Source organism: Sminthopsis crassicaudata, chromosome 6, assembly GCF_048593235.1.
Source record: "Sminthopsis crassicaudata isolate SCR6 chromosome 6, ASM4859323v1, whole genome shotgun sequence".
Lineage (NCBI taxonomy): Eukaryota > Metazoa > Chordata > Mammalia > Dasyuromorphia > Dasyuridae > Sminthopsis > Sminthopsis crassicaudata.
The window spans coordinates 69064264-69086633 of NC_133622.1; the positions used below are offsets into that span (position 1 = coordinate 69064264).

General features: G+C 37.3%; 1 protein-coding gene across 2 annotated transcripts in view; it reads right to left on the minus strand.

Moving 5' to 3' along the window:
• RNF150 (ring finger protein 150) overlaps nt 1-22370 on the minus strand; it is a 325703-nt gene that overhangs the window by 68896 nt on the left and 234437 nt on the right. For both annotated transcript variants that reach the window (XM_074275042.1, XM_074275041.1), the window contains one exon: nt 22082-22164. In XM_074275042.1, the coding sequence (XP_074131143.1) occupies nt 22082-22164 (83 nt within the window). The remainder of the gene's footprint in view (nt 1-22081; nt 22165-22370) is intronic.

The following is a 22370-nucleotide window of genomic DNA, read 5'->3' on the forward strand; positions in this document are numbered from 1 at the left end:
AAGACAGGCCCCCCCCCCCAAAAAAAAAGCTAATAGAACAGAGGCAAAAAGAAGGGATGTGATTGGCCCAAGATCAGAAAGGTTGAAAGTGGAAGAGCCTCCTTTGATCCCAGTTTTTGGGATTTCAAATTTAGTTTACTTTTTATGGTGCTATGTTGCCTCCTAAGCTCCTTCCTCAGAGCTGAATCCAAATATGATATGTCAATAAGGTTCTGTTCCCCTGACCATGCACTTGGATAAGAGATCAAGATCCAAAAAAGAAGTTTGTTTGGGATGCATTCAACTGACCCAGAATGCTAAAATTAAACTATCAAATTCAATTCAGTTCAATCTGACAAACCATCCATTACGTGCCTCTCATGGACAGAGTATTGCAGGTAAAAATAAAGAAATGAGATTGTATTCAAGGGAACTTACTCCATCCTAGGATAAGGGGTGATATATACATATATGGACATCTAAGGATTCTATAAGGAAAACTGACAAGGTGATCAAGGAAAGCTTCATGAATAAGTAACCCATTAAGCTTAGTCCTGAAGTTCTGAAGCAAGACAAGATATCGGAGGGACCAATGAGGAAGGAGTTCATTCCTGCCAAGAATAATAGTTTGGGTTTCAGAAAGCCAGTTTAATTGGCAATAGAGTTCATGATGAGAGTAGAATAATAATAACTAATATTTATTCAGTGCTTTAAAGTTTGTAATATGCTTTATATACATTATCTTTTCTTCCCTCCTCCCTTCCTTCTTCCGGCTCTCCCTTTCTTCCTTCTTTCCTTCCTTCCTCCTCCCTTTCTCTCTCTCTCTTCCTTCCTTCTTTCCTTCTTTTATTTCTTCCTTCTTTCCTCCCTCTCTCTCTCTCCTTTCCTCCCTTCCTTCCTCCTTCCCTCCCTTCCTTTCTTCTTTCTTTCCTTCCTTCCTTCTTTCTTTCCTTCCTTCTTTCCTTCCTTCCTTCTTTCTTTCCTTCCTTCCTTCCATTCTTCCCTCTTTCCTTTCTTTCTTCCCTTCCTCCCTTCTTTAATGGTTTCAGAAATTTTAAAATGGCTTTACTGGTACCTTTATATAATAAAAACCAAAGTGCTGTAGCCAGGTAGGAGATGGATAATGACCTTCTCTTTTTGGCCTTATTTTGATGCAGAGTCTTTCTTTCCTCCTATTCTTTTCTATAGGAAATTAAAAGTTCTAGAATTTGGTAGTCAGTAAACGTTAAAACCAAGATCTCTTGGAAATTTGTTGGGAAATTATTTTCTGTAAGAAGAATGCCTATGTAACTAGCTACTAGAAATTAACTGGGAAGCCACATAGACCTTTTAGCCCTAAGACAGAAAGAGAAAGACTGAGAAATCTTTGATAGAGACTCTAACTTCAGGGACCTAGGAAACATTAAAAATTAGATTTAATTCTAAAAGGACCAAGTAGTTGGTGGTGACTCTGCCCTGAGATATTTTCATGTGGGGCAAAAAAATCCCTTTTAGAGAGAAAGTCCAATATTATGAAGGGCTAAAAAGCCAAGCCTTCTGGTACAGGAGCCAAAGCTAAATACATAATAGTGCCTTTAGAGGAGGCTCATAAGATTCTATATCCCTAAAGTCACCCCACTGCTATGCTGATTTACTTCTCCAAGGCATAAATACATGTTTGTCATAGTGAGATTGATTTGAAAAAGACTTCCCAATGATTTTGATCAGCTGTGAAGATTTCCTAGAGTTCATAGAATTCAGAGCTGCCGGGGTCCTCAGAAATCAGCTAGCACAGTCCCTTCATCTTATAGGAAAGGGACCTGTGACCTGGTGAGATGAAGTCACACAGTAACAAATAACATAACCTGAAATAACTTCCTTCTTGGGGGTCATTTGCTATTGGGAAAAAGCATAACCATTTTGGGAGGAGCTAGTTGAAGTGGACATAACAGATAAATGCTCCAACAGATAAATGGCATAAACATTAAATAACTCTTACCCTCAGTCCTTTATTTCTATAAACATTACTGTTTGAAAAATAATCTTGCCATTTTGAAGAGAGACATCCTCTAGTCAGAATGGTAGAAGGGCTGATAGTAATAACTAGTCAATGATACTAAATCCTCATCATAAAGGGCAGTACACAGAATGGAGATAGTTTTAGTCTCTACCCAGGAGATAAGATTTGAATCACTGTCACTGATTATCTTTGATAGGGGGATTCAATGAAGACCTGAATGGAATCTGAATGGCTAGGTTCTTGAAAAATACTAGGAGAACCATTTCTATTTCATATATTTCAACTTTGCTTTCCCCCTATTACTATTCCTAAGAATGAGAGAGCTGGAAGCCGTCATTTCAGTGCACCCTGGGATTGCCCTAAATCCTCAGCTGTTCAATGCTAAGCCAAAAGCACACCAGCCAGATTAATCTTATCTTATTTGTTTTTCTATTTCAGTTTTCCCTTTCCCTTTATTCACTCCTCCTTCCCTCCCACTCTAATATGATAGAGAGATCTCACCTTAGAACACCAACTTTCTATGATATATATATATATATATATATATATATATATATATATATATGGTGTGTGTGTATGTGTGTGTTTGCACCAAATCCGTCACTTATCCATTATCCATTATTAGTTCTCTGGAATCATGCTTGATCATTCCACTGATCAGAGTTTCTAATTCTTTCATTTGTCTTTACAATATTGTTGCTATACAAGATGGGAATTAAAAACAAATAAACTATGCCAACATTATCAAGATTTTAAAAGTATAGAATCTTCCACCTTGTTTGGTGAAACATACAGATCATGTTGGTTTTCCCCATCCTCCCCTTGGGGAGTAATATAGTAGGGAAGGTAATGCACAATGTTGCTGGACCAAAAGATCCAATTATCCAGCCCCTTCCTGGGTAATAACAATAACAGCTGGCATTTATGCAGCACTTTAAGGTCTAAAAGTGCTTTGCAAATATGAACTCAAAATATCAAAATATCCTCAAAATAATCCTGAGAAGCTTAAGGGAAAGTAATTTATGGGGGAATGGGAGGAGAGTGATATGTGTTCAGATATTTATGAAGAAATTTAACAGTTAAGTTCTTATGGAAAGAAAGAAGTACTGGTCTTAGAGTGAGACAGATATGAATTCAATTCCTGCTTCTGATGCTTATTAGTTGCATGATACTGAATCTTTCTTAGTTTTAAGTTTCCTCCTTTGTAGAATGAGGATAATATCACTTACCTTCCTAGGTTGTGGTTGTACGTGAAATAATGTGTATAAAGAGCTTTGCAATCTTTAAAGCACACAGAAATACTAGCTACTATTATTATGATATTGGAGTTTTTATTGAGATGAATATTTTAAATTGATTATTGGAATTTCTTACTAATTATTAGAAATTACTGGTCCTGAGAATGATGTCAAAGCTCAAGAGCTGTGAATGTAGTTTTTGGTTTCTTTGAAATTATTTGATAGCTATTTTGTACGTATTTTCTACGAGTATCCTGGTATCTCTCTTCTCTCTCTGTCTGTCTACACAATACACACATACTATACAATACACATATATACATATATGTGGGTGTGTGTATATATGTCTCTTACCCCTCCCCTTTCTGTCATTGTACAATCCAGTGTCTAAGGTAAAAAATGCTATAGCACATAGGAACTTAAAAATGTTTATTGAAATAAAATGAGAAGAGACAAAAGGAAGAATCAGGAATTCAGCAATGAATTTGAACTGAAAAAATCCTGGGGAGAGTGAAGGGTAAGGAAAAGGGAGCTAGGAAAGGCTTCCTTAGCATGGCCCAGCTCATTTTCTATGCAGAACTACACAGTACATCACTTTTCTAATTACCAAACGTTCTCTTTCCCATTCTCCCTCTCCTTTCTAAAATTCTACTCTGAACAAACTCCTTTAATAGGTTAAGAGATGAGCTAGTGTTTCAAATTTAGAATCAATGATGAAAGGCTTATAAGGCGGATAAATTAGACTATTTACCTGGGACTGCAGAGGAAGAGAGTTGGGTCTGGAATTAAACAGGGTCATAAGACCGTATTGCTGTTACTGAAAGGAACCCTACAGGCCAGGGTAACTGGCAGTCTGGATTGGACCTAAAAGTTTCTTTAATGACCTCCAACTTCCCATAGTAATAAAGGCACTTCTCAGTGCTAACATTCTACCAGAGTTGTTTTCTCTCAGTGAGACATGGAACACAATTGCCCAAGAATTAAAAAAGAAATATTTCCCAGAGGGCAACAAGAAGCAAATGGAAGAAATGAACAGGTTATGGACAATGGGGAAATGTCATCATGACTGCACACATGTATCCTACATCAAATTGCTTACTATTTTAGGGAGGGGGAAGGAGGACAGAGGCAGAAAATTTGGAAATCAAAAATTTTAGAAAATGAATGTTAAAAATTGTCTTTACATGTAATTTGGGGAAAAAAGAAATTGTACTCAAGGAATTAAAAGTAAGTAGACTATATAGTGAAGGTGAGAGATGAGAAGTGGATATTCTACGTACTCTACTAGTATTGGGAATAACCCTGGTAGCACACTTATAGCAGGATATGGATAGAAGCTGACCAGGGTAATGCACTCTGCATTTTTGAAGAGAATTTCCAAGTTTAGGAGTTCTCAGATTAATTTAAATTATTGAGAATAAGACAAGACTTGGAAGACCATCTAGCCTAAGGATTCTTAACACAGGTTCATGGACAGATTTCAGGGAGTTTTAGGAACTTTAGGAAAAAAATTACACTTTTATTTTTGCTATCATCTAATGAAAAATTAGTATTTCTTTCAATTAGGAATCAAAAAATGAGAAACATTTCTCTGATAAGGGGTCCATAGGCTTAACCAGACCACAAAAGGAGATCTAAGACTCAAAAAAGCTCTTCGTTGATCTAGTCCTCATTTTACAAATAAGACTCAAAGAGATTATTCCAAGAGCCTTCTTAGAATCACCATTAAGGAAACATCTGTTTTATGGCACTAAATGAAGTAAATCAGGCAGAGTGCTGTTCCTCCTGAACTCTGCTAAGCTCAGCTCCAGCATGCTTTCTCTACAATCCTATTAAATGGGCTGTTCCATTTCCCTCCCCTCAGCATTTGCACAGGCTGTGATCCTCATGGCTGGAAAGCACTCCTTCCCCACTATCTCTTAGAAGCCCCAAGCGCTTTCAAAGTTCATTTTAAGTGCCAACCTTTTTTGTAAGCTTTTTCCATCTCAACCTGACTCCTGCCCCACTTTCCTCCAGGAGATTACCTAGTTTCTATTTTGCATCTAGTTTGTACTTATTTCTACGTGTGCATTTTGTAAGAGAATTAGCTTCTGGAAAGCAAGCACTGTATTATTTTTGTCTTTGTATTCCTAGCACCTAGCACACTGCCTTAAATGATTATTGACTGATGGCTAACAGGGACCTTGGTGCTAATGGAATTGGTCTGGTCTTTGTGTTGTCTAGCTCCATCTATTTAAATTTATGTAAACATGAGGAATAAAAGGTGCAGGCTCAGTGACAGGATACTAGATATTAATTTTCACATAAATTTATTTGTATAAAATTAATTTGTTCAGGTAAATTGGCTTCCGGGACGGTGGCTATAGAGATTGTGTCTGGATATTGTCCTAAGAAGTAAGACTGCAGTGTTGGGCAGGTTTGCTCATCCAACCTCACTGTCCCTCACCTGGGCACACTGGGTTCCCAGATTTTTAAGGAAGATCTGGAATATATCTGTCTGTTCCTTGAACTGGATGCTGCTCATCTACCACAGGAACATGCATTTGCACAAACTATTCCTCATGCTTAAAATGCATTCTCTTTTTATCTCAGAATCTTTTTTCTTTTTTCTTCAAGTCTTCACTCAAAATGGGACCTTCTTGGTAAAGTCTTGTGTGATCTCCCCTTTTCTTGTCCATGAACATAAACTCCTTAATGACAGGAACTGTTTTATTTGGCAACCAGGAAAGGGGACAGTGGACAGAGCATTGGTCCCTGGAATCAGGAGGACCTGAGTTCAAATTTGGATTCAGACATGAAATATATAATCTTGGTTAACTCTGTTTCCTCATCTCTAAAATGGGGATAATAATAGCACTTACTTCTCAAGATTGTTGTGAGGAGGAAACAAGATAATAATAGTGAAAGGCTTAGCACAATGGAATACAATAAGTGCTGTATAAAGATTAGCTGTTGTGATTATTATTAGTTGTTATCATACTTTCTCTGAATCAAAAGTGGTTTGCATAAAAATACACCTGGTGAATTTATTGAATTTCAAATACAATCATCAGTAAATTTCAAGTACAATTAGATCTATCCTGTACCACAACTCAGCTAGTTCCAAAATATTTTCTTGGATTTGGAATAGGGACAGGGTTGAGAAATCTTGTATTACTATAATTTTCTTTAGTCAGCTCTTAGGATCTAATGCTGGAAGGGACCTGGGAGGCCATCTGGTACAGCCTTTTCATTTCATAGATAAAGAAACTGGGGTTCAGGTTAAAATGGCTTTGTCCAGTGATACACAAGCAGGAAGTATCAGAGTCAGTATTACAAGCCAGATCATCGGATCATATATATATATATTGTTCTTCCCACTAAACCATGATGCTTCTCTGGGCCTTGGGCATAGCTGTAAAGAAAGCTTAACTTTAAAAAGTGAGGATATTTCATCAGCTGACATCAAGATCAATTCACTTTTCTTGTATTCTAGAGAAAATGAATGAACTTAATGATCCAGTCACATTGCTTTTTCTTACATAGAGCATTCCAGCTCCCAACTCTGCCTGAAATAGTCTCCCTTCAACTCCTCCTAATAACTTCTCTGGTTTCCTTTAAGGCTCAGCTCAAAAACTACCTTTGGGAAAGACAAGCAGCCTTTCCTGGTCTCTCTCCCTCCCCTTTCATGACCTTCCAAGCACATGCAAATGTTTTACATGAAGATATTAATTTGCATGACCTCATGGGAGCTTGTTAGGTTCAGGGATAAGGGTTTGCCTTTATTGTATCCTCAGCACTTGGGACAGTACCTGACATATTTTGTTGTTTTTCAGTCATTTCTGACTCTGTGACCCCATTTGGAGTTTACTACACAAAAATGCTGGAGTGGTTTTCCATTTCCTTTTGTAGCTCATTTTACAGGTGATGAAACTGAGGTGGAATTAAATAACTTTCCCAGAGTCATACAGCTAGTGAAGCGTCTGAGGACAGAACTGAACATAGACCTTCCTGACTTCCAAGCCCAACACTCCATCCCCCAAACCACCCAGTTGTTCACCCAATAAATACTTATTGAATGACTGTCATTTATTAAGGACATACTGTGTGTTAGACACTGTGTTAGCCTGGGGAATTAAAAATATATGAGAAAACAGTTCTTGCACACAAGAAACATATATTTTAATAGAAGATGATATATACACAGGAGTGATGGTAGCCAGAGAGGGATCTAAATATCCCTTTGGTGCACTGAAGGCTGGCTGAATACTGAGACAAGGAAGTAGATGAACACTTTTTTTTTTTTTTTTTTGCCCAGGAGCAATGAGAGAGCTGATTTGATTAAGGTCCCAGAATTGAAGTGGGGGCGGTGTCCAGGGTCTTGAGGTTAGTAAGAGAATGGCTTGGGAGTAAAGAAAACCATGATCCTTTAGGATAAAAGTTTCAAAGGAAAATAATCTGCACTTTCTTTTCCCTATTTTGCCCAACTTCTTTAGGCTCAAATAGAGGGAGATTATGTCCTTAACATCAAACACTGGTCTAATTATATCATTTGGTTTGGACACCAACAGTAGTTGGCATTCAACTGATATGTCAAGATGATTAATGCAAATGAAAGATCTTGATACTTGAGTGCCATCTTTAAAGAGGTTACTACAGTTCAAACCTCCAATCATAAAGTAAGAGGAAAGTAGAGGCTGTTTATCCCCTTACGAGTCCTCCTTCTTGTTTCCACATGATCTGGCCTTGTGCTGTTTATTTTATAATCTTTCTCAGAATTCTGTGTTATAATGAAAATGGAATAGAGTTTGGAATCAAAGGGCTTGGCTTTAAATCCCAGATCTGCAATTTACTAGTTGCAAGTCTCATCATAAAATTATAGAATTTCAAAATTGGGAGAGATCTCTCTGGCCATCTAATCCCAACATCCACCTGATTGTGGTCTGCTACTGTATAGCAGACAAATGGTTCTCCACTCTTTGCTTGGAGATGTCGCAGGGAACTTAGGATTCTTATCTATAAAATGTGGCTGGACGTCGTTGGTTGAAAGTGGTTGGACTAGGTCAGGGATTCTTTACCTGGGGAATAGGAATACCCAAGAGGTCCATGAATAGATTTCAAAGGATCCTTGCATTTGGGCAGGAAAGGATGTTACTTTTATTTTCACTAAAATTTCTTTGGGAAAGTGATCTCTTTCCCAATCCTATCTTTGGGAAAGACAGGCAGTCTTTCCTGGTAGTATTTAGTATTTCTTTCAATTAAAAGTGAAGACAACAAATATTCTTCCGAGGAATCCACAGGCTTTACCAGAGTGCCAAAACACACACACACACACACACACACACACACACACACACACACACACACACACACACACAAATTCAAGATCCTCTGGACAAGATAATCTCTAGGGCCCTTCCAGCAGCTTCACATCTTATCAATTAATCAAAAATCATAGGATTTTAAGGCTTGCTAATCCTTGAAAACTCAAGGAATTCTAATCAAGGTTATTTAAATTACCCCAAATACTCTGGTTGCTCCTAAGTGGATACAATCTCAATAGATCTTGATAGACAGTGAGTAAATTTCCTAGAAGATATCAATCTATGTTGAAAGGGTGAGATTTACACTCACAGATGGAACACACACACACACATGTGTACCCTAAACCAATGTAATCAAAGATCCAGCTCTTCTAGCTATGTAAATTATAGCTAACATGAATTTTGGTGCCCTCAATTCCCCCAAAGTTTCTCTGTTTTTGCTAATTCTTGTACATTCTCAAATGATCCTCAATAAATTCTTAGTAGTGACCAGCTGGCAGTATAAGTATCCCTCTATACTGGGTAGAGAGCTGGACTCAAAATCTGCCAGGTCTGAAGGCTTTAAGTCTTGTCTCTGACACACACTTCTTGTGTGATACTGGGAAAGTCATTTAACCTGCAGGCAACTCTCACAAATTACAGGTTGCAGAGCTGGTGTTGATTTCCATTGGTTAAATCAACAGATCTAGTCCTTATCCCTATGCCAACATGCACAAAGGATAAAATCAGTCCAGGCGTTTCTTGCAGGACCCAGATGTTAGCCAGTCACTGTTTCTAATTCCAAGCATGACAAGGATCTGAACCAAGAACCAGTTCCTTTTACAATGGTCCATAAAACTGGCGAGCCCCGAGCTTAGAAATTCCTGGGTTGACGGCTCTTCAGTGTGCATGGAACTCATTCTAAAGGGAGACTGGTTTCTGGGAGAGAGCCACTCAGGAGCGGCTAAGTGTCTATTTTCAGTGATTCCAATGGCCTTGATTAGAATTCCTTGAGTTTTCAAATATTAAAATATGATTCATGGTTTGAGTCATTTTAGAATCGGATGATAGCAGGCAGGAAAAGTAAATGATTGCACCCAAGAAAAAGTTGCTACAGAAATGAATGTCAGAGCCAGATAAGGGTGTGGATGCCTTAGGCGGCTGCATAAAGACTGTAAAACTTCTATTTAAACTTCAAGTCGGCTTTTAGAGAAGGACACTTACACTGCCAACTGGTCGGGACTAAGAAGTCACCGGGGACCATTTGGGAATTTACGAAGGTTAGCAAAAACAAAGAAACTTTGGGGGAAGTGGGGACACTGAAATTTCACAGTAGCTGTATTGACATCGGGAAAGGGACTGGATCTTTGATTACACTGGTTTAGGGTGTGTGTAAAGCTCACTCCTCTAATGTAGGCTGGCACCTTCTTGGAAATTTAGGACTTTAAAGCACCGAGAAGTAACGTGATATGCCAGGGGTCACTGAGCCAATATGTGTCAGGGGCAATATGTGTCATTGAGCTTCTATTTCCAAGGCTCTGCTTCCTCTTATACTTCTTTGCATGCGTTTTAATTGTATACAGCTAGGACTCCATTAGTGGGAATAATGAATTCCCAGAGGTGGTTGTCCGTATTCAAATTTATAATACTGGAAGTTGTAATTATGTAAAATATGGTAATTAGTTCTAGTCCAGTGGAAATATATGGTGTGAATTTCAATAAGGCTTCCACAGTTATTTGCAACTATCAGGGAACTGGCTATATATCATAGTCCAGCTGAAGAATATAAGCTCCTTGTGGACACAGATCCTATCACTCCAGGGACAAGGATGACAACTGTCCCATAGGTGGAAAAGTAGGAGAAAGGGCAGGAAATGAGCATTTGTATCATACTTACTATGTATCATACCCTGTATCATCCTTGTTACATACTTATTTGTATCATGCAATACTATATAGTGTATCATACTTTCTATGTATCATACTTGGTACATCCTTACGAGGCATTGCACTAAGCACTTTGTAGATATTATCTCATCTAATCACTAATAATGATCTGTTATTTCTACAGTGTGGAAAACTATGTAGGAACTCCCTTCACCAATACAGTCTAGATCTGTCTATTAGTCAATAATTCAGGAGGTTCTCTATACCAGGCACTGTGCTAGGTGCTGGGGATATGATGGAAAAAACAAATGAGGTCTTTACCCTCAAAGAGTAGAAAACAACAGAGATAGGCATAAGTATGCTCAAAATAAATATATGCATGATAAATATAAGGTAATTTGGGGGTAGCTATGGAGATTAGGAAAGAACTCATCTGGAAAATGACATTTGAATTTATGCTAAAAGAAGAATAGGAATTCTAAGAAGGAATGATTCTAGTCATGGGGGACTGCTTGCTTAAAGCATGGAGATGAGGATGGATTTTTTTTGGGGGGAGGAGGAATATCAGACAACCGGTTTGGCTAACCAAAAAATAAGGTACTTAGTAAATCAGTTCAAAGCTCTTGCTCAAAAGTCAAAAAAGTTAAGTGGCTTGGGGATTAGAGGCAGAATTTGAAGCTAGGTTTTCTTTTTCTTTGTTTCGTCTTTTGAAGCAATTGGAGTTAAGTGATTTGTCCAGCATCACACAGCTATTAAGTGTCATATTTGACCTTGGGTGTTCTGACTTTCAAGCATTCTATCCACTGAACCACCCGGCTGCCCAAATTCAGGTTTTTCTGACTCTGAGTCCAGATCTAAGTACTTGTTGGATTGACTTTAGAAATCATATAGTCAAGTTTCTTTGTGTTATTTAAGAAGAAACTAGAATCTTGAGCCATGAAAATACTGGCTCAATGGTCAGTGCAAAGAGCAGTTGACTTGGAGTCAGGAGAAATCTGGGTTCTGACACTTAGAGATACCTACTCTCTCCGAACTCCACATTCTTTCCTCTTTAATAAGAAGATAGCAACAGTAGGAGCTGCCTCATAGGGCGGTTGGGAGAAAGAAATGAGATATGTAGAACAAAAGCATTTTGTAAACCTTACTGTGCTATATAAGTGAGAGCTATTCTTAGCTATTCCTGGGAAGAAATAGCTACCTGGCCTTAGGGAGAATGTAGTTGTCATAATCAGGTCCATGACATTTTTTAAAGCTGTAAGTTTCATTTGCTGTGAGAGAACAGCTGGAAGGAGAGATTCCTGAGTGGATTTTTTCATTGGTTTTAAGTGCCATGCTGTTCAGATACCAAGGGGTTTACAGCCTCTCCTTCTACATTGGGAAGCCCACCCCAAAGCATCATCTAAGGTTCTAACTCTACCTAAAAGCCCACTGCAAATCAGAGTGCTATCTTATTTCCATTTGCATCCTAAGTGTCTTTCTGTTAATGTCACCCATGACATTTGCGCTGCAACCATTCACACTAGTTTCAATTTTCATTTGCTGCAGAAAGCTGCTTGTTGGGGTGGAAAAAAACAGGTGGCAATTTTTTTTTCAGTCTCCCACTTAATTGTTTTTCAACTCTTGCTTTGCCTTTTTTCAGCACTAATGAGGTTAGTTATGCCTTACAATCTTGGAAAGATCGTAGCCATGTTTCAGAAAGAATATGATCAATCCCCACTATCAGAAAGCACAGTCAATGTTTGCAATGACTCAAGAAAAAATTTGTAATAATATTAATGGAGAAAGGGAAGCAGAAGAATGGATAACACATTAGAGGAAGGACCAAACATCTCCATAAAGAGACAGGTTGCCACGAAATAAAGCAGAATATGCTCCAATGAGCCTAAGATTGTACAGTATCATGAACTCTCTGAGCTAGCAAGTATTCTGAGTTCTTATACTTCATTTGTAATTTTATGGTGAGATCCTTCTATATTAAATAGCATGACTAGCCATCAGGTTTTTGACTGATGATCTCCCATAAGGGGATCTCATTCTTCCCCAAGAGAGGATGCACTGAAGTTAATGAAAGGACTTAAAGAAGACTTTCAAAAATATGTTTACATTTTTATAGTTATTTTTTTTTGTTTTTACATCCCCTTTTATTTCTGAATAGCTTTCTTCTCCTTCCTTTAGGCAATAAACTATATAAGAATGAAAAAAAAACTATGTACGTGTGTATACATACATACATACATATATATGTAGAGATAGAGACTGAAATCCATCCATCCATCTATTTATCTATTTTTTCTTCCTTTCCTTCTTTCCTTTATTTTTCTTTCTTCTCTATTTATCATCTGCTACACAATGAATCAGACTAAATACTATTTTCCATGGCCTCCCCTACCTCTACAAATAAGGGAGAGAAAGGGCATTTTCTCATTTATGAATTCATATTTGAGTGACTCTATATATCTGGGTCAGAGCCAGTCTGTTAGTTCTGAAGCTCTAGTTGCTAGATTTTAAAAATATAGCTTATAGATTAGAATAACAATCTCAGAAACATGGGATTTAGCATTGGAAGGGTTGTTAGCAACTGCTTAGGAAAATAGAATGAGTCGCCTCTGTGCATAGTGGATCTGCAACCCAGAGGTCTTTCAATGAATGTTGGATAACCATTTAGATTCACAGATTTAAGCTGGAGGGAACCTTAGAAGATGATGAGTTAAAACATTCTCTCGATTTTGCAGATGGGTAAAGTGAGGCAGGAGCTATCTTTCTTTCTTCTTGCATATGTATCCTCATTGCTTAGCAAATGTTTGTTGACTTAACTGGTTTTTCAGTTTCTATGATTTGTGAACAGAAAAGGACCTTAATGTCCAGGGAGGGGTGGGGAGATCAAACAGTAAATACCCAAAGTCATGAATGATGCTTAAACTTATTAAACAAGAAAAGAGTAATGGGGAATTGATCTTTTCATGCTGACTTGATTGTGGCTATATTGCTGATGAGTCTCAGCCAAGTCAATGGGAAAAAGAACTTTTATGACTACTGTTATCCTCCTAAAACCACATGTTGCTCCTGGGATCTTTAATAAGGGAGAATGTTCACGATAAGAAAGACTTATCCACCATTGCCTCACAAAAAGCCAAAATAATTTTTTCTTGGCTAAAGTTCCCTTAGGGAAGGGAATATGCATTTATAAAATGCCTTCTATATGTCAAGCACTGTGCCAAACACCTTATACCATTTAATTCTCATAACACAGGTACTTTTATTATCCGCATTATACATTAAGAACACTGAGGCAAACAGAAGCTAATAAATTATTTGCCCAGGGTCAACCAGCTAATTCATTTCTGAGTCAGCTTTGAATTTAGGTCTTCCTAATTCCAAGCCCACATCTCTATCCACTCTATTTACAAAATGCCTGTGAATTCCAACTCAATCACAGCAGAGTCACCAACAAGGTAAATTACAAGGGGAGTCAGAAACTAGAAGAAAATACAGTGAAACTTTAATAATCAATAAAAGCACAGAATTGGATCACTCCATTGCTCAAGAATCTTCAGTGGCTCCCTAGTTCCCCTAGCATAAAATCATTGGCACTGAAAACTCTTCATATTGATTTCATGTTGTTCTATCTCAGATACTCTAAGATCACATTAGTCTATGTGCTGGACAGCTCACTCCTACCACCATGCCTTTGCATGACCTGCTTTTATGTCTGGAATTTTTTCCCTCTCTACTTCTGCCTCTTTAGCTCCCTCAAAGGAGTCATCTCCTGTAAGAGGCATTTTTCTGATCACATAATAGCCAAGCTTTTCTTCCCTGAAATTACTTTTGTCTTTTGTATCACTTTTATATCCTATATGTAATTTATATTTACTCATGCTTCATGCCTTCAGGGCATGCAAACCCCATGAAGTCCAGGGTCACTTAATTCTTAATTTTTCTATTTCTTTCACCTAGAATAATGACCTTCCCTTTCTCTTGACCTCCAGTCTCTAATCGCCAACCATCTGTTAGACATCTTAACTCAATTTACCCCAAATAGAACTAATTATTTTTTCTCACATACCCTTTCCCAAATTCTCAGTTATAGTTGAAGGTATCACTATCCTCCCACTCACCCACGCTGACAAACTCAGTATCATCCTTGGCTCCTCACTCTCACCTCCTATATGCAATCTGTAGTCTTGTTGTTTCTATCTTTGCTCTAACAGTGCTGAGGTCCTTTGCTTAAAAAAGTCAAGATCTCCCATTGCTTCCAAGGTCAACTCCAGTCATCCTAATCTTGCCACTGCACCTAGATGGCTCTGGAGGGGAAACTGAGGCTGTGATCTTGCGCAGCTCATCCTAAATTAAACCCAGCTCATTTGTATGTCATTGCACCAATTTCTGATGTCATGGTCATTTTTGAGATTGAAGGACAAATCATTCATTCCCCAATTAAGAAATAGTCAAAAAATATAGACCATTTTCAGATGATGAAATTAAAGGCATCTATAGTTATATGAAAAAAATGCTCTAAATCACTACTAATTAGAGAAATGCAAATTAAAATAATTCAAAGATACCACCCCACACCTCTCAGATTGGCTAAGATAATGGAAAAGATAATGATGAATGTTGGAGGGGATGGGGGGAAAACTGGGACACTAATACATTGTTGGTGGAGTTGTGAACTGATCCAACTATTCTAGAGAGCAATATGGACCTATGCCTAAAGGGCTATAAAACTGTGCATGCCTTTGATCCAGTAGTGCCATTACTGGGTTTCTATCCAAGGGAATCATAAAGGAGGGAAAAGGACCCACATGAGCAAAAATGTTTATAGCAGCTCTTTCTGTGGTAGCAAAGAATTGGAAAATGAGTAGATGCTCATCAGTTGGGAAATGGCTGAATAAGGTGTGGTATATGAAGGTAATGGAATATTACTGTTCTATAAAAAATGATGGACAGGTTGATTATAGAAAGGCCTGGAAAGATTTATATGAACCAAAGCTGAGCAAAACAAGCAGAACCAGGAGTACATTGTACACAGTAACAGCAAAAATATGAGATGATCAAAGACTTGGTTCTTCCTATTAGTCCAGTGATCCAAAGCAATCCCTATAGCCTTTGGACAGAAAATGTCAATTGCATCCAGAAAAAGAACTAAGAAGACTGAATGTCAATTAACATATGCATTGTTTACTTCTTTACTTCTTTTTTCTGTTTTTTTTTTTTTTTTATCACTTTCATGGTTTTTCCCTTTTGCTCTGTTTTTTTCTCCCAATATGATTCATAAAGCATTGTGTATTAAAAATAAACAAATATACTAAGAAGAAGAAGAGAATGAAGGACAACAATAACAACAACAAAATGATGCTACCATACTGGTATAGTCCATATTATCTCTCATCTAGTTTCTTTCTAAAGCACAGGGCACATGTCACAACTCTCCTCTTCTTCTCCCCTGTAAATTCCATTGCTTCTATTATGAAATATAAAAATCTTCTTTTTGGCTTTTAAAGTCTCTCCTTATCTGGCTGGTTCTTTTATCATGTCCCTAAATCCTATTATCCTCCACATACTCTTGTGAACCATTGAGACTAGCCTCCTTGATGTTCTCCTAAGATACTTTCATCTCCTGGCTCCATAAATTTTCACTGGCTGTCCCTCACACCTGAGATGATGTTCTCCCCTCATATCCATCTCCCAGTGTCACTGGCTTTTTTCTCATTTCAGCAAAAATCCTCTCATTTGCAAGAAATATTTTTCTATTCTCCTTAATCTTAGACTATCTGAGACTATCCTTTAATTTTTCTCTCAGTAAAAAAAAATTATGAAGTGCTTACTATGTGCAAGGCACTGTGGAGAATACAAATATAGGCAAAATGAAAAATAGTTTCTGCTCTCGAAGAGATTACCTCTAATAGAGGAAGATAATACATAAGTTGAGAGGAGGATGGGGGGTAAGGTAGCCATCGAGAGGGGGTGATGGAGCAGTTCAGATTGCACCTGGTGAGAAATGAAGAGGGAGTTGGCCTGGGTGCCCAATTTAAAGGGAGAGCCTGGAAAGAGTCATCCAATCAGAAGGAAGAATTAAGGAGGGGTGTGGGAGGAGGTGGGAGGAACTGAAGGTACACTCAAGGTGTGAATTTTAGGTTGAGTGATTTTCCTGTATAATAAGATTTCTGGGGGTATAATGAAGTAGACTAGTTTACTTGAATATATCTTCTTTCTCTTTCACTATGTGCACATTGTCTCCCCCATTACACTGTGAGCTCTTTTACAGCAGGTGCTATTTTCTGCATTTCTTTCTTTCTCTAGAACCTAATACCATGCTGGCAAATGGTGGATGCTTAATAAATGCTAATGGACTTGACCTGGTATATTGTAGGCACTTAATAAATGCTTGCTGAATTAAAGTGAATAAAACAAACTTTCACTCCTCTATCTTGTTTCATGTTTATTTTTTCTGGGATTAAAACTATTAATTAATAATACTCCATGTGCTAATCCAGTAGGAAAACTAAAATCCTTTGGAAAACTTGACAACATTTTTCAACATTAGGACCCAAACAACAAATAACAGGCTTGTCTCCTCCTAGAACACCATCTGTGCCATTGTGTTTCTGGTACAGAAAGTGCAGCAATTCCTTCCAAACTCAGCTCTTCAGGAAGCATGATTCTGTAAGTTGAAGAATGATAGAAGTGGGAAACAGAGAGTTGGGGAAAAAGGATTGAACAAGAAAAAAAGAGGGTGGAAGGGAAAAATGGAACAGTCAAACATATTTCCGATAATTATTCAAGAGCATGAAGAATCTTAAATTTTGATCAAAAGAGAGTGAGATGAAGCTTTTACTTTGTACAGAAGAGGAGAAAGAACATGAAAGTAAAGTCAGTTATTTTTTCTCCTTGTACTTTTTTTCTGGGCCAAATATCCCTAGTTAATTCTACCATCCCATATAATAAGGTAGACTATATATTAATATATATAATAATAGACATATTATTATTCATATATAAGAATGAACCAGAAAATTTGCAAAAAACAAGGAGATATATGAGAAGGATGCCAGTAGCGATTTGAATACAGAGCAAAGGATATTAACTTTTTCTGTGCCATGGATACCTTTAAATAGTCTCGTTACCCCTTCTTGGGGTAATCCTTTTAAAAACACAACGTAAAATACATAGAATTTCAGATTACAACTACTTTAAAATATAGTTAAATCTTTAAAAATTAAGTTAAAATTTAAAATATTAAAATACTTTTTAAAAAAAAGTTTATCGACTCCCTGATATTTATCTACACATATTTCTGGGACCCATGTTGAGAGCCCTTAATACAGAGGGCCAGAAAGCTTTGGAGAATTTTGTAAATAATTCTACTTTGCAGGAGATATGAAGAATACCATGGCTAATAGCTGGGCAAACAACTGGAAAGAGAATATTGAAGTTCATGGGTACATAGGTACACTAATGCTCCAGAGGAAATGATCCAGCCAAAGGGAGTTGGTGCATTGAGTTGAGAGCATCCATTAGTGAAACCTGTCTGACAGAAACAAGCAGCAGGCATGAAACGTACTCGCTTTTAAAATATCTGCATAAAGAGAGAGACCGATCCAAGAAATGGATATTATGTGTTGACAATTTAAGATCAGCAGATGCTTGAAAACCACAGGTGCAGGGCAATAGTCAGTGTATTGTGGCATTTAACAGCAGACCTGGTACAGGAGGGAGACATTCTCAGCAGGAATCGAGGGCTGAGATGGGAACAAGAGTGATAATGGAACAAAGGAATAAGGGAAAGCACCATAGGCCTGGGTGGGACAAAGGAGAAGGTAAGTGAGAACTGTGAGCTCCAAATGATTCTCCCCCTCTCTTGCCTTAGCTTCAGATTTCATTGGAGTGTTTGCTATTGTCTAGTCTTTCCAAGAAGTTTAAATTGTAAAGAGGAGGTTGAATAATTCATTAAGAAAAACTAAATAGGGTATGGACATCCTCTGTAAAAGAGTCAGCAGTTTTGAAATTTGTATTGTGCAGGATCTTAAAGGGAAACAAAAAGGGGGAGTATCATGATAAAATAACATCTGATAATTTTCTTAGGTTTGTCTTGAAAGTTGCTTTTCAGTTACAGAGTGCTTTGATGATCATCACGGGATTTTTTCCCTTTCCCTGTTCTTTGCTCATTGCTTTGGTTATATATTCATGCATGCATATATGCACACATATTTGTATGTGTGCATATATGTATATACACATATACATATATATCTATTTATTGTTGTCCACATTATTTCCCTCTCCTCACCAATAGAATTTAAGAATTAAAAATCCTTAAGAGTAAAGACTTCTGTCTTTCTTCATATTCTTAGCAACGGTACTATATCTAGCACATAGTAAGTGCTTAATAAATGCTTGCTGCATGAATAAATATAACTTTAAAGCTTCTATGTATAATTAAGTAGATCAGGAAAGAAGACCAATTTACTTTCTCCCACCTATGAATCTTGTCCAACTTTTACAAAATGTCACCCAGAGAGGTACCCTGTAAGTCACACAGCTCTCATGGATGGCAGTAAGTCCCATGTTGTTGTTGACGTATGACTTTTCCTTGGCAAAGATACTGGAGTGCTTTGTCATTTCCTTCTCCAACACATTTTTCAGAAGAGGAAATGGAAGTAAATGGGGTTAAGTGGCTTCCAGGGTCACGCATTTGGACTCAGATCTTCCTCACTCTAGATCCAATACTCTATCCTTTCCCCCTAGCTACCTTTGAGTCTTTATACAAGATGTATACCTTTAACCTAACTGGTCATTAAGCTTCTAATGGAAGAGTGAGGGAAAGCACTTACATGCAGTGACTACACTAGAGGAGGTTTCTGGGTATTTATGTGCCTCAATGTTTTATAGTCCTGCAAATAATTCAGCAGCCCCCAAATTAGGGCAAATTATTTACTCTGAGGCACTGGATGTTAGGGTTTAGAACTATGAGGTCCTCAACAACTACTCAAATTAAATAAAAAATAAATCAAATTATATACATAAGAACAATAAATAGCCCTTTACACACACATATATATGTGTAAAGGGCTATTTATTGCTTATAAAAATTATTACCAATAATAACTGATACTTATATCATGCATTAAAGCTTACTAAGCACTTTCTATACCAATCTTAGCCATATCCTCACTCCTTTAGTCATTGATCTACAATTGAAAAACAATAATAAAAATTTTTTGTAAAAATATGTAAGGAAGTATGTTAAAAATGATTATACATGTACAACCTTCATAAAGTTGCTTACTATCTTGGGGAGAGGAAAGGTAAGGAAAGGAGAAAAATTTTGGAACTCAAAAATCTTATAAATATGAATGTTAAAAACTATCTTTACATGTAATTGGAAAAATAAAATGCTATCGAATTGAAAAATACACATGTGTGTTTATATTTGTATATATGTGTATACATGTATATATGCATATATAGTCAAGCAGGATACATTCCCACATTGGCCATGACTATATATGGTATATTTTTAAAAAATAATTGCTTTTTATTTTCAAAATACATGTAAATGTAGTTTTCAACATTCAATCATTTTTTTGGGGGGAGCAACTGCCAAACCTTTTATTCCAATTTTCCCCCTCCTTCCCTCTACCCCCTCCCCCAGATTGCAGGTTGACCAATACATGTTAAATATGTTAAAGTATAAATTAAATAAAATATCATATGCCTTTTAAAGGGGGAGATCTACTACTAGTACAGAAGAGAGGAAGAGGAAATAGCATCAGTTTTGTTAGGGCTTTTTAAAATATATTTATTTATTTAATATTTTCCCCAGTTATCTTTAAAACAATTTAAAATTTTTTTTTAATTTGTGAGTTCCAGATTCTCTCCCTTATCCTCACTCCCACCTCCACTAAGAACAAATGTGAAGTATGAAAAATATTTCTACAAAAGTCATGTTGTGAAAGAAAACATAGAGAAACAGAGACAGAGACAGAAAGGAAAGAGAGACAGAAAGGAAAGAGAGAGAGACAGACAGAGACACCAGAAAGAAAGAAATAGAAAGGACAGAGAGAGAGAAAGAGAGAGAGAGAGAGAGAAAGAGAGAGAGAATGATTCAATCTAGATACAATTAGTTTCTTCTCTGGGTATGATCAGGATTTTTCATCACAAGTCTTTCAGAGTGGTCATGGGTCATAGCACAAGCTTTGTATTTTGAATTTTTAGACATTCTTTTCTTATAACATTATTAAGGTTTTAGAATTTCAGTTTAAAAAGAGATTGTACAAGATAGGCAGGCACTGAGGCAGGGTTCTCTTTGTAACAATGGCTGGCTAATCATACAACTGCCTGAGCTGGAAGTTTCAGTGTTGGAAGAAAATGTACAAGTCAACTAAGTCAACCCCCTGCCAAATGCATCAGATCCTCAGGAGATCTTTGACCGTGCATGATACAGTAAAAAACAACATTGTCTCTACAGTCAGAGGAACTGGATAAAAATCCTGTCTCTGTTACTTCTTCCGGAATCCTGAGCAAGAAACTTAAGTTTCTTGGACCCAGATGTCTCCGCTGTAAAAGGAAAAGGCTATCCTATTTTCTTTTCTGTTGAGACAATCAGGGTTGTCACTTATCCAAGGACATAGCTAGTGTCTGAGACTGGATTTGAACTTCTTGACTCCAAGGTGGAGTTCATTGCACCACTTAGCTGCTGCCAAGGAGACTGGGCTAGATGATCTCTGAGATGCTTTTAACTCTAGGTCTATGACCTATATTTGACTATGACTTGAATATTCCTAGTGTTTGAGAACCTGCCATCCCAAATTCCATTTCAAGTATCTCCAATCATTGGGAAGGTTTTTTCTTATGTTGAAGTGAAATCTGCCTTCCTCTAACTTTCCCAATTAGGATATAAATCTTCATTCTGCCCTTTGGAGCTAACTAGACTGTCTAATTTCTCTTTTCCATGATAGCCTTGTAAATTATTTAAAAGCAGTGATTAATATCTTTCTGTGTCTTCTCTTCTAGCTACATATCACCAGCTCCTACAGCTAATTTTCATGATGTGTTTTCATGGCCACTCATCATTCTAAGTCATCCTTCTCTGGACACATTCCAGATGTGCAAATAGAGCAGCCAGAAATGGACACATTTCTCCTCCAAGAGGGTGACATACTCTCGGGGCCTCGAAGTGATGGAGAAGGACCAGGATGGGGACCAGAAGCTGACACTTCAAAAACATAGAGAACCTGACAGAACTGCCAGACAGGTGACAGTTGCAAATAAGAAACCTTAAGATAAACCATACTGGATATATTAATAAACTATGGACCTTAATACTGTGCTAGGTTTGGAGGAGGGTTAAAGTTCAGATAAGACCCTATCTCTTTCATATTTAGCTTAAAACCATGGATTCATAGAATCATTGATTTTGAGATGGAATGGGTCTCAGAGGCCACTTGGACTACCCCCCCCCCACTTTCTACCCATTTTATAGATGAGGAAACTGAGAAAATAAGCAATCTGACCATAGATATATAGTATCAAGTAAATAAATAAAAAATAAGGTCATAAATTAGTAAGCATCAAAGACAGAATTTGAATAAGTCTTCCTATCTCCAAGTTCATGTGTCAGGGCATAATTAAGGCTTGTATCGAAGCACAAAGTGGAAAAACTTAACTACTTTCATCAGATAACTTGGCTGACTTACCGGCAGGGCAAGATCCGCACAACATCGTTCGGTTTGTAGCCTTCAATACAAACTGCACAGTTATCAAAGTCAGGCTCAGTTTCCTACAACAAAGAGAGAACAGATCAATCAACCTGTTTCCTTAGCTTAGTTAACTTTTTTTTGTAGGTCTCTAAATTATATATTAAGCCAAGTTATTGTGGGCATACTAACTCCATTCTACAATGGATCTTCCATTCATTGTAGGAGGAGTAAACTCTGTCTGGAATCTGAACTGGTTTTCTGAAGCAGCAATTTACTCTTTCTACCC